Genomic DNA, 12,950 nt, shown 5'->3' with positions numbered 1-12,950 from the left:
GCAATCTCGGCTCACTGCAACCTCCACCTCCAGGGTTCGTGTGATTCTCCTGCCTCAGCCTCCCAAGTAGCTGGGATTACAGGTGCCTGCCATCACACCCAGCTAATTTTTGTATTTTTAGTAGAGATGGCATTTCACTGTGTTGGCCAGGTAGGTCTCGAACTCCTGACCTTGTGATCCACCCGCCTCAGCCTCCCAAAGTGCTGGGATTACAAGCGTGAGCCACCGTGCCTGGCCCTGAATGTGAATTTTTAAGACATTTATTATGTTGAATAAAATTAAACAAAGGCTTACATAATTCTTTGATTTATTATTAATCATTTTGCCTTTGAACTTGATTTTATTTTAGAATTTACTTTAGGAATTGTATATCAAGTTCTAAAGACACATTTAACAATAATAACTCATATTTTTAATAGTACTTTAAAGTTTACAAAGTGGTCCCATTTACTTTGGTTCACATGGGCTGAGCTCCAAAATCTCTTTCTCTCTCTCTCTGTGCGTGTGTGTGTGTGTGTGTGTGTATTTGTGTATTCCCTAGGTGTATATAATCCTCAGTTAAGTTTGGGGATCACTGGAGTAGATGATTTCCAAGAGTAAGCCAACAGCCTGCTAAATTACAGTGGTGTTTTTGAGCCTGTTTCAAATAATTGAGTATTTTCAAGGAGAAGGCATTTCCTTCTCTATTCGAGGTTCCCCATCCATATCAGTTTCTACAGAGGTGACGCTCAGGCTGAGGGTGATTCTGAAACTCTTTTTAGACGCTGTTGGAGAACATAAAAGGTAAAGGAAAGAGGTCCTTAGAGGCTGGGTGCTCACATTAACAGCTGCAGGAATGCTATAGACTGAAACTTGCTAAGGTCACAAGAGCCTTTCCTCTTAGTTCTTGATGCTTTGGCTCGGCTCCTTGTAAAATCTGAGCAGAACTGCCTTGGTTTCAATGGGGAGTGATAACATCCGTGAATCACCATGTGCTTTCTAGGCACACACTTGTTCTTCAGCTGTGACTGAAAAGAGCACAGGGCCAGACATGACCCTCAGGCAGGCATTGATATTTTGTGGGATCAGATCCTGGGATGCAACAAAGCCAGTAATGAAGTGGATATGATATGAATTTGTTACTGACCTCACCCATCCAAAAGGCAGCTACCATCCAGGAAATCCTGTTTATATTTATGGGAGGATAGTAGACTGGCATGGCAAAGAGGATGCTGGAGGTAGTGAACCCTCTGGAGGATATAAACGTTGCTGCATTACTTTTCAGGAAAAAGAATGTGCACTAAGGCAGAACTTGTAAATATTATGCAGCCTTTCTTCTCGTAAATATTCCCAGTGGACAACATAATGTGTCCATAGTTAGAATCACATAAAGTAAGATTAACCATTCTTCCAGGAAGCTTGTTTTCATCACAGGACCATTTGAGAATCAGAAAGTCAACAGGAAATTTTAGGCAATGCCATACTATCATCACAGGCTGAGTTTCCGCATTCTTATAAAAGTCACTTTATTCTATTTGTCAAGTACATTTTTATAAAGAAGAAGTATACCTTAATATTCATTCTTAATTTTAGGAAAATCTGCGACGGACCTTTTTTATAGGCTGAGTTAATTGCGGAAGCTGAATGATGCCAGGATGAAATAATTCTCAACAAGGTTGATGGGTAAATCCAAAGACCTAAGACAAACAGTTTTCCAAGCTAAATGAACAAATGTTACAGCTTTCTGAAACAAACATTCAACAATTAGAGTTTCCCAGGATAAACTTACTCTATTTTAGTATTTCACACCAAGAGTCCTTGGAATATTTAAATCTTGCAATATTATGGGAAAATTTTTTGCCCTTTTAACATAGAATTTTAATTTTATGGTACAATAAACTTCATCTTTTCAGATAGAATGTAAATTTTAAAGTAATCATTTTATAAGTATTCACTAATTTTTTCCTTATTTTTTTCTTTTTTTTGAGATAGAGTGTCTCTCGCCACCCAGGCTGGAGTGCAGTGGCGCGATATTAGCTCACTGCAACCTCTGCCTCCTGGGTTCAAGTGATTCTTCTGCCTCAGCCTCCTGAGTAGCTGGGATTACAGGCACATGCCACCATGCCCAGCTAATTTTTGTACTTTTAGTAGAGACGGGGTTTCACCATGTTGGCCAGGCTGGTCTCGAACTCCTGACCTCAGGTGATCTGCCCACCTCGGCCTCCCAAAGTGCTGGGATTACAGGCGTGAGCCATGGCGCCCGCCCTACTTTTTTCCTTATTTAACTGACAAGATAAAATATTTTCAATGACTGGGCACAGCAGCTCATGACTATAATCTCAGCACTTTGGGAGGCCGAGGCAGGCAGATCGCTTGAGCCCAAGACTTCAAAACAAGCCTGGGCAACATGGCGAAACCCCATCTGTACAAAAAGTACAGAAATTAGCTGGCCATGATGGTATGAGCTTGTGGTCCCAGCTCCTCGGGAGGCTGAAGCCAGAGAATCACTTGGGCCCAGGAGGTGGAGGTCACAGTGAGCCAAGGTCGTGCCACTACACTCCAGCCTGGGCGACAGAGAGAGGTCCTGTCCAGAAAAAAGAAAAATATTCTCAATTTATCTGTGTAAAACTTTCTTATTCCTTGAAGATTCTTTATTAAGTATTAACTGTGGCCATGGCTTCAGTTATATATTCTAGCCAAGATTAGGTCAAAGATCTGGTCAGTGACAGAGAGTTTCAGGTTTAACAAGAATTGATTGGTCATTTATTTATAATGTGGTGAGCTCTTTGCCAGATGGAGTAAGTAAGGCTAAGAGAAGTGAAAGAAACATGAAAGAAACAGTTCCTGCTCTTGGGAAGCTTAAAACTAGTGGCCCAGATATGATGTGGTATAGAAAACTATGTATATATATATACACACACACACATATATATTATATATAGTGTTTATATATAATATATAATGTTTGTACAGACTATATATATAGACTAGACTAGACAGTCTAAATATAGTCTATATATGTATATATAGTAGTCAATATAGACTACTATAGTCAAGGTGGATTTGTTCCTCAACACACACCTACCTCAGGCAGGCCAGACTATATATATATATATATATATATATATATACACACACACATATATATATATAGTCTCTATATAAACATAGAGTAGACTATATATAGTCTCTCTATATATAAACTTAGACTATATATAGCATACCATATATAGCATGCTATATATAGACTTTAGGATATATACTATATAAAGACTATAGTCTTTATACTTTATGTAGTATATATACTATATAAAGACTATGTAGTCTCTATACATAGACTGTATATGGACTACTCTATATAGACTACTGTATATAGACTATATATACTATATTACTATACTATATATACTGTACTATATATACTACATAGTATATATAGTAGTCTATATATATAATTCTATATATAGACTGTGTATACTATATATACTCTCTCTATTTTTTTTATATATATATATATGTATACACATACACACACATACACATATATATTAGCCTGCCTGATGTAGCTGTGTGTTGGGGAACAGATCCATCTTGAATGCAAGCCAGGTAACCACCCAGAGACAATTTGGAAAAACAATGAAGAGCTGAAAATCTCTTTTATTTTACTTTCCAATTTGCCAAACTTTTGTTGAGCACCTCAACAAAAGCAGTGTCCAGTTCTGAACACTGGAGATACAGAGGAAGAGCAAAGAATATATGCTCTTTCCATAGGCTAAGGGCAAAGAGAATTAACTGGGTGACTTTTCCCAGATGTCTTCAAGCCATGCATGGTTCAGCCCTTAGAGTGTGCATCTATCGACTGATGCATACTGCAGATGAAACACTGACTCACTCCTTTGAGTCCTGACTGTGACATATTTTGCCCGAACAGTTCCCAGACCCTCCCTGCTATTCTCTCTGCTTCCGCTCTTGCCTCATTACGTTCCATACTTCACACAGCAGTGCTTGGCCTTGGACACCAAGGTGGTAAGTAAATAAACCTTCTTTTTCTCTAAAGATTTCATTAGAAATTCCTAAGGGTTGATAGACCAACCATTCACATGTACCTGTCATTACCTTTAACTGCTGAAATATCCATCATGATCTTACTCCATCTCCCATGGTAAGTTCTCTCAGCCTTCATGTGCTTTCATTGCAGTTGCCACAAAAAGTCCTACAGCTGAAGAATACACTGTTAATATTGAGATCAGTTTTGAAAATGCATCCTTCCTGGATCCTATCAAAGCCTACTTGAACAGCCTCAGTTTTCCAATTCATGGGAATAACACTGACCAAATTACCGACATTTTGAGCATAAATGTGACAACAGGTGAGTAAGAGACCCATTGCTTCAGAATAAATGATTGGATGTCTTGAGACAGACTGTCTGAGCTCCTGACTATCAGAGCAATCTTTTACTTAGTAGGCAAGTGAAATGACTTACCGAGACGGATGTGTGATTCTGTGACTTCACAGCCTTCCTGAATGAAGCCTCTATCAGTAAACTCTGCAGCCAGAGGTTTCTTATTTTAAATGGTGACCAAAGGTTTGCTTGGTGGTTTCTATGATGCTTGTCATAAAGTGATCCCAAGATATGGCCAGGTCCTTCATAATAAACTACTGGGTCCTCTTCCCTTGGGCAGATAAACTACTGGGTCCTCTTCCCTGTGTCCTCCTCCCTTGGTATATCAATAGACATAACAAGGACTGGTTCAAGATATTAGTAAGTACCAGATACCCTTCTCTTTGGCATTATAGGTCAGGAAATAGGAAACAGGTACATGCCTGCATCAGAAGCAAGGCATTAAGTAGAACCTCTTAGGCCATAGATTGGACTTTCTGGTTGCAAACTCTTTTCCAAGGTCATGCTAACTTCCCTATGTCTCCAGAGACCATCACCCAAGACTTGGTATACAGTAGAAGTTGTGAGATAAGGCTTCCAGTTATCTGATAACAGGGAATTGTTTTTTAAATTGGAAAGCACTAATAGATGTTGGGTTTTATTATTCTAAAATGAAGGCAAGAAAAAATTCTTGTTTTTGAAATTCTTCTTGAACTCGCATATTTCAAATAGTCCATCCCAATGTCGGTACATGCATTTTAATTTTTGATTCTTAATATATGTTACTCGAAGTCATAGCTCCCTTATCACTCCTTTTGGATGCCATTTCCCACTGATTTCTACCATTAGCACTAATTTCCTTGAGTTAGTGGTTTTCCAGTTGGATGCCAATGTGCATTATGAGTCCTTCAGGAGCAGTGAACTTCTGCTGTGTTTCCCACTGTTTATCCAGAGAACATCTCACCGAACTAGGGTACTTTGGAAAATACATAGGAAACACCCTTCTATGTTCCCACCCGGCACAGATCTTTTGCCTTTAGAATAAATTATTGGATAGATTTTAGTCAATTTTGCTTCCCAAATTTTTTAACAGAAACCTTTTGGTATCTCTGTAGGTGCTAGTAAGTGAATCCAGTAAACAAAACAGACCAAGTATCAAAAATAGTTTTTTGTTGAACAATTTGTGATTATAGACACTTGAGCTTTAGTTGTGAGTTTATCTTACATATATTCAATATAAACATACTAACAAACTCTCTCTGATTTTTTTCTACTAGAGATGGGATGACTTCAAGAGGCTTCACCATCTTAAAAACTTGGGTTAACAAGCTTCTCAATTAAAATGCAATTGACCTTGGAAAGTTTAATTTATCCTTCCAGAAAGACTGGTCATTCACACATAGAGGGGGTGAATCTTTTCTGATAGTGAACTATGAAACAGGTTTGACAAAAGTGGATACTTCAATGTAGCAGAGAAAGCCTCAGGCTCATGGACCTCAGGACCAGCAGGGAACAGCTAAGAGGAGTTGGCCTAAAAGAGGAAGTGAATGGGATGGGTAGGCAATGAAGGTTAGGCCTACTGACCATGGCACTAATGTCTAAGCATCCAAACTTTCACCATCTTCCTTTTTCCATCCTTCCCTCGCCTCATTCTTCCAACAGCCTACCTTATGATCCTTTTTTAGTAATGGCAAATAAAACTGAGGATATTTAAAACCAGACAATGTGAGTAAAGCACCGAACAATACCTGGGATATGTCAGGTGGTCTGCAAGTGGTAACTTTTTCCATTCTCCTAAGGCATGTTTGCATTTTATGTGGGACTCAAAAGTTCTTCAACTACTCCTCCCATAATGCTCCCTTACAAAACAGATGACAATAACAAAATTGCTTTAGCACTGGAATTTCATGTCAGTAAGAGAGATTTCAACAAGTGGAATCCTGTTGGCTATCCTCAAATTACCTCTAGCGGGCACTCAGCTTCTTTGTTAGTAGCTCCAGTTTCTTCTATTTCTAATTCTCCTGCCCCACTGCCACCCACTGCTGGGACACAGGCTGCATCAGTGCCCAAGGAATTAACTCGAATGTGTTGTCCCTCCTATTTCAGAAACAACTATTTGATAACTTCCCTTTGGATAGTCACTCTGTGGGACTTTGCCTGGCTACCCATCTGCAGAACAAACAGCTCCCAAAGATGTGACTTTGGTCTAGCTTTGGAAATTGATTCAAAGCACTCTGATTTCAGAACATTTCTTACTGTCTCCAATGAGAGCAGAGTTCATGTAGGCTGTTCACACCTGACTTGATATGTAAAAGACACAAATTTACTTGCACTCTACATTTGTTATCTATTGGTGCACAACAGAGTCTAAAACCTTGCATCATAAAATAACAAACATTTATTATCTGAGAGTTTTTTAAATCATTGTATTTATATTTGTTAAGTATTAAGATGTAGAAGGTGGAAGTATTGATGAGTGTTGGTACTAACAGTTATATAAAAATAAACTTCTATACACGTATAAACTTATTTGCCTTATAAACTGTATCTACAATAGTCTACAAATAGAGGTATGCTCTAACATACATCCTGCAGCATTTAACAAGTAGAAAGGAAGCATTGGTCCTTTTTGCTCACTCTGGGAGATGAAAATGCACTAAAGCCGTGAAAGTCACTCACTGCAATGCCAAGGTTGACCCTTCTTTTTATGTGGTACATAGGCCCAGAGATGAACCAGGCCCAGGCCAGAGGGTCTCACTTTAATTTGAGAATGCTTATTCTTCCTCACTGGGGCTTCCATCAAGACAAGGCCTCTTGTTTTTCTCTGCGAGTGCGGGATGTAAAAGGACACTTTTTTCTTTTTGTCTTTGTGTCCTAAGTAGGGTTTTTATGGTAATGGAAAAAAAAAAGTTTAGTTCTCTTATTAGAAGATAGACTCAGTTTTTGAGGGTCAGAAATCTTAGAGCAGCTTAGCTGGGTGGTTCTGGCTCAGGGTCTCTTGTAAGTTTATAAATAATCTATCAACCAGTGCTGTCATCATATGAAAGCATAACTGGCATATGAAAAAAAATTCTGTTTTTTCTTTCTTCCTTTCTTTCTTTTCTTTCTTTCTTTTTCTTTTTCTTTTCTTTTTTTTTTTTTTTGAGACAGGGTCTCACTTTGTTGCCCAGGCTGGAGTGTAGTGGTTGCAATCTCAACTCACTGCAACCTCTTCCTCCCAGGCTCAAGCAATCCTCCCACCTCAGCCTCCTGAGTAGCTGGGACACACCACCATGCCCAGCTAATGTTTTTGTATTGTTTGTAGGATAGGGTTTTGCTATGTTGCCCAGGCTGGTCTCAAACTCCTGGGCTCAAGTGATCCAACTGCCTTGGCCTCCCAAGTGCTGGGATTATAGGAGTGAGCCACTGTGCCTGGCCAGTAAAATTTATTTCTAAGCTCACTCATGTGGTTGTTGGCAGCCTCCAGTTTCTCACTAGCTATTGGCTGTAGACCTCAGTTCCTTGCCATGTGGACCTCTCCATGATGTGTCTTCATGCCATGGCAGTCAACTTCTCCCAGAGTGAGGGGAGAAAGAGAGAGCAACCAAGAGGAAAACTATAGTGTTTTTAATAACCTAATCTCAGAAGTGCCATACCGTCACCTCTGTCATATTCTGTTGATTACATAGACCAATCCTAGTACAATATAAGAAGGTAGTACAAAAGGGTTTGAATACCTAGTGGTAGGGATGGGCAAAGGTCATCTTGGAGGCTAGCTACCTTATACTTATCATCATGGACATCTGGTGGCTATTAGCTATTAGGCATGACTATCTAAAAGATGACTTAGCCATTCATCACTCAACCGTCACAGCAGTCATCTTTCAGATTGTCATGGCTAATAGCATGGTGATGCATACATGCAAACATCAATTTTATGCAGTGCTATTGAACTTCTCAGAAAGGTAATATAAAGTCAGATTAGGATTTTCTTCAAGAATGAATACCTGCAGGCTATAAATACAAATGTGGTGACCACCTTCTCCACCTCTCTCCTTGCTGTTCTGGTTAATGATAGTCTGCAGACCTGCTGGAAATGAAATCTGGTGCTCCTGCGAGACAGGCTATGGGTGGCCTCGGGAAAGGTGTCTTCACAATCTCATTTGTCAAGAGCGTGGCGTCTTCCTCCCAGGGCACCATTGCAGTTGCCTTAAAGAACTGCCTCCCAATGGACCTTTTTGCCTGCTTCAGGAAGGTAAGTAACTGCTCATTAAATGCTCGTTGAGTGGCTATTCAACAACAGTTTATGAGTGGGCATGGTGGCTCATGCCTGTAATCCCAGCACTTTGATAGTCAGATGTGGATGGATCACCTGAGGTCAGGACTTTGACAGCATCCTGGCCAACATGGTGAAACCCTACCTCTACTAAAAATGCAAAAATTAGCTGGATGTGGTGGCGCATGCCTGTAGTCCCAGCTACTCGGGAGGGTGAGGCAGGAGCATCACTTGAACCTGGGAAGCAGAGGTTGCAGTGAGCTGAGATCGTGCCGTTGCACTCCAGCCTGGGAGACAGAGGGAGACTCCGTCTCAAACAAACAAACAAAAACAGCTTACAAATGTTTCTGGTTTGTATATACTCGGACACTAACATATTTTTAAATATTGCCCTGTGTTTTTCAACAGATGTTACCCTGAACATGAGAGTCAGACTAAATGTAGGCTTTCAAGAAGACCTCATGAACACTTCCTCTGCCCTCTATAGGTCCTACAAGACCGACTTGGAAACAGCGGTAGGTTTTGGCCCCAAGAACGTCTTAACTAACAAACTGTTTGGACTGAACTGAGTCTATGGCATTCACAATGAACAGTGGCTTGGATCTGTCAGAATTTACAGATGTGGATTTATTATTCTTTTACATCTGAGATGGTGAATTAATATGTGCTCAAATCAAATCATGTTTAGGGGACAGTGTGACTCACCTTGACCTATAAGTATAAATTTTTCTCAGGGTGGAACTGGTTCAGTTAAGATTTGGTGGCATCAATTCACTAAAACGTATTCAAAGCCCCAAGAACCTATAGCCTACAAGCATGAGTTGGTGCATTTCTATTCTTCATATATCACATGAATGAAACCCCTAACAACTTTTGGGCAGACCAACCCGTGGCTGAGCACAGAGGGTTTCAAACCACTCTACACCAGAGGTTGCTAGGCATTCATACCTAAGACAGATATAAATTGATTCACATAAAAATAGAGACTATTCCACCAGTGTTAACTGTTTGTCAGCCCTGTCTTGAGTGCTTCACATTGAATTGATCCATCTAAACCTAAACACTTTGCTAGAGTTAACATATTTGGAACAGAGCTTCCCAATGGATGTGGCACAGATTATTACAGGTGGGCTGAGATAATGACTTCCCTTCTCCTGGCAGCCGAGCCCTGTCTTAGGCTGTCAGCTGAGCCCTGCCTTAGGCTGTCAGCACCCTCCTGCTCATCTCAGCATGTAACCCAAATATTGTCATCTCCCATGAGTGCCTTGATGAAGTGCTGCTTCAGAAGAGCTCTTGGATGTTTGATTTACATTTCTGGCATGTAATATGTCTGCACAGCAGGAGAACCCTCCTCACACACACACTACACTAAATTATATGCTTTGAAAGAGAGAGTTACATAGCAACCACCTAGGTACCTGGCACACCAACCAATCCTGCAGTATGGCAGCCATGAGGGTGCCCCTCACAAACCTCCAACTACAGGTCATGTAATGGAGCAAGGGCTGCAGCTGCTGCTTCTGAAATCCACGACCATCACCGCTGCTCCCTACCAATGAAGGGGCACAACACATCTGTGTCTGGCAGACAGTGGGACTCCTTGGAAGGCTTTATTGAACATTTCCAGGCTCAGGCTAGGATGGTTTTAGCCAACCTTCCTTCCCTCTCTTTCATTTGGGAGTCTGATGGCTCTCTCTGTCTTCCCTGCTCCCTCCACGTTTTCTTTCCTAGACATTTCCCTGAGTAAATTTTTTGCACATTTCATCTAGTCTACTTCTCGGAGGACCCAGGCTGACATAGATAGGAATTACTTCTTCAGAAATCTAATGCCCACAGTTAACAAAATAGACAGAAGATATTTTTACCTAGTGTGATTAGGAATATGTGGTTTTTACTCTGCTTCAGATCTTTTGATATACCTATTTCTCGACTTTGATATATGACATTCATCTTGCTTTATTTTTCAGTTCCGGAAGGGTTACGGAATTTTACCAGGCTTCAAGGGCGTGACTGTGACAGGGTTCAAGTAAGAATACTTTAATTTGATCATTTCTAATTTATGGCTGGGATCCATATGGTAGTGAAGGAGGTAAACCCCCTAGAAAGGCATTATTCATGTGGAATCCTCAGCAGGAGAAGTTTGGTAGAGGTGAAAAAAGTACCTCACCCCTTACAGATGTACCTGTTTAAAAGAAAGAGAGTAAAAGACTTGTGTTCATTCTATATATGTGCAAAAAAATTTGCAAGCAAAGATAAGGGATAAGTTTGTAGTCCAAATAGTTCAGAAATATAAAAATGAAATAATGCCACGCAATGATGTCTTTCTTCTGGAAGATCCTGCTGGCCAGTCAGATCCATAGATTTGCATGCTGCATCAGGCAGTTTGTGCTATTTTGTTTCCTAAGCAAATAAGCCATAAATATCTAGACTCTTCCAGGTCAGTTATTGTTTTACTGAACTGAGTGGTCTCTGTCCAGGTCTGGAAGTGTGGTTGTGACATATGAAGTCAAGACTACACCACCTTCACTTGAGTTAATACATAAAGCCAATGAACAAGTTGTACAGAGCCTCAATCAGACCTACAAAATGGACTACAACTCCTTTCAAGCAGTTACTATCAGTAAGTGAAATTGTTTAGATATGGTCATGTTATTTATGGTTATGCGTAAACCTAGGAAATTAGTTTATGCTACAATGTCCTCTGGGAAGCTAGACACTCCAGTTCCTGGCACAGGGGGTTCTGTACCACCTCCTCCTCTTATGCCAGTGCCTCCCAATCTGACTAATGCCACTGTACCTGGGGTGTGTGGAAAGGGGGCACAGGGATTTACAAGGGGGTCACAGAGCCATCTGGGTTTGTGTATTTTCTAAATTAACAGATCCAAAACTAAGTAAAAAAAGTAAAACTAATATCACAGTGGAGGTTTAAATATTCACAAAATGCACCAATAAGAAATAGAGGGCCATTGTTTTAGAGCAGTAGGCCTCAGAGTGCAGCCCTCTGTCATCCCGGCTGGAGTGCAATAGTGTAATCATGGCTCTCTACAGCCTCTACTTTCCTTGCTCAAGTGATCCTCCTGCTTCAGCCTCTAGGGTAGCTGGGGCCACAGGTGCACACCTCCATACTCAGCTAACATTTTTTTTTATTATTTTTTGTAGAGATGGGACCTCACTATGTTGCCCAGGCTGGTCTCATACTCCTGGCCCCAAGCAAACCTCCCACCTTAGCCTCCCAAAGTGTTGGGATTACAGGCATGAGCCAAAATGCCTGGCTGTGTTTTTATTTTTATTTGTGAAATGATAAGGCAGTGATCCCATGGATTTTTACTGCCAAAACAATAATAAGAGCTACAGTTTCTCCAAGTCACCTCCCAATGTAACTCTCTCTCGCTGCTCCTGTTTTCCAGACAGTGGAACTAAGGCTCGGCCAGGCTAAGCAAGTTCCCCAGGGCCACACAGTTATGGGTGGGACAGAACCAGGATTCAAATCCAAACTTACTGTCTATAAAGCTCCCACTCTTAAAGAGGTCCATGAGTATTAGGAAATTCTTATTTCTCAAGCAGACTTTATTATAATTAATTAATTTGTTTTTACATTTCTAAATCCTTCAAGACTTAGGTCAGAGCTTTCAATAAGCTTGAGATATTGGTTACTGATAAGAAGCAGTTGATATTATTCCAGTCTGTAGCACAGAAACTTGGTATTTAAGTTTGTTTTTTTTAATAAGAAAATGTGCAATTTTCTACCACACTTTTTGAAATATTGAAAATAGCTTTAAAATCTCCATTACTGCCATTAAGGAGCCATAGGGCAAAGACCCCAGTCGGGAAACCCTGTCCCTGGCATGTGGCAGGACATACCTCCTCAGGGCTCAGACACCAGCTGCATGGGAATGGAGTGAGGAGACACATTGCCTCAGCCAGTTCAGCACCACAGATGCTGTCAAGACCTCCAAGAGCCTTGTGGTGGTTGTGTGTGGTGAGTAGCATCAGTGACATTTATTTGCTTTGGGATCTTATTAACTTTTGTTTGGGTTTCCAGATGAAAGCAATTTCTTTGTCACACCAGAAATCATCTTTGAAGGGGACACAGTCAGTCTGGTGTGTGAAAAGGAAGTTTTGTCCTCCAATGTGTCTTGGCGCTATGAAGAACAGCAGTTGGAAATCCAGAACAGCAGCAGATTCTCGATTTACACCGCACTTTTCAACAACATGACTTCGGTGTCCAAGCTCACCATCCACAACATCACTCCAGGTGATGCAGGTAGGTCTCCATTCAGTAACTTGTGTGAGGAATGGAATGAAGAGCTTATAAAGAAGCAAATATGTAATAGT

At 40.6% G+C, this 12,950-nt stretch overlaps 1 protein-coding gene across 6 annotated transcripts in view; it reads left to right on the top strand.

Moving 5' to 3' along the window:
* ADGRF5 (adhesion G protein-coupled receptor F5) overlaps positions 1 to 12,950 on the top strand; it is a 102,145-nt gene that overhangs the window by 62,100 nt on the left and 27,095 nt on the right. For all 6 annotated transcript variants that reach the window (XM_003311354.6, XM_009451410.5, XM_001140861.6 and 3 more), the window contains exons 4-9: positions 4,178 to 4,348; positions 8,418 to 8,594; positions 9,024 to 9,130; positions 10,583 to 10,641; positions 11,093 to 11,235; positions 12,658 to 12,879. In XM_003311354.6, the coding sequence (XP_003311402.1) occupies positions 4,178 to 4,348; positions 8,418 to 8,594; positions 9,024 to 9,130; positions 10,583 to 10,641; positions 11,093 to 11,235; positions 12,658 to 12,879 (879 nt within the window). The remainder of the gene's footprint in view (positions 1 to 4,177; positions 4,349 to 8,417; positions 8,595 to 9,023; positions 9,131 to 10,582; positions 10,642 to 11,092; positions 11,236 to 12,657; positions 12,880 to 12,950) is intronic.

Source organism: Pan troglodytes, chromosome 5, assembly GCF_028858775.2.
Source record: "Pan troglodytes isolate AG18354 chromosome 5, NHGRI_mPanTro3-v2.0_pri, whole genome shotgun sequence".
NCBI classification, from domain to species: domain Eukaryota; kingdom Metazoa; phylum Chordata; class Mammalia; order Primates; family Hominidae; genus Pan; species Pan troglodytes.
This window is presented reverse-complemented; position numbering and strand designations above follow the sequence as displayed.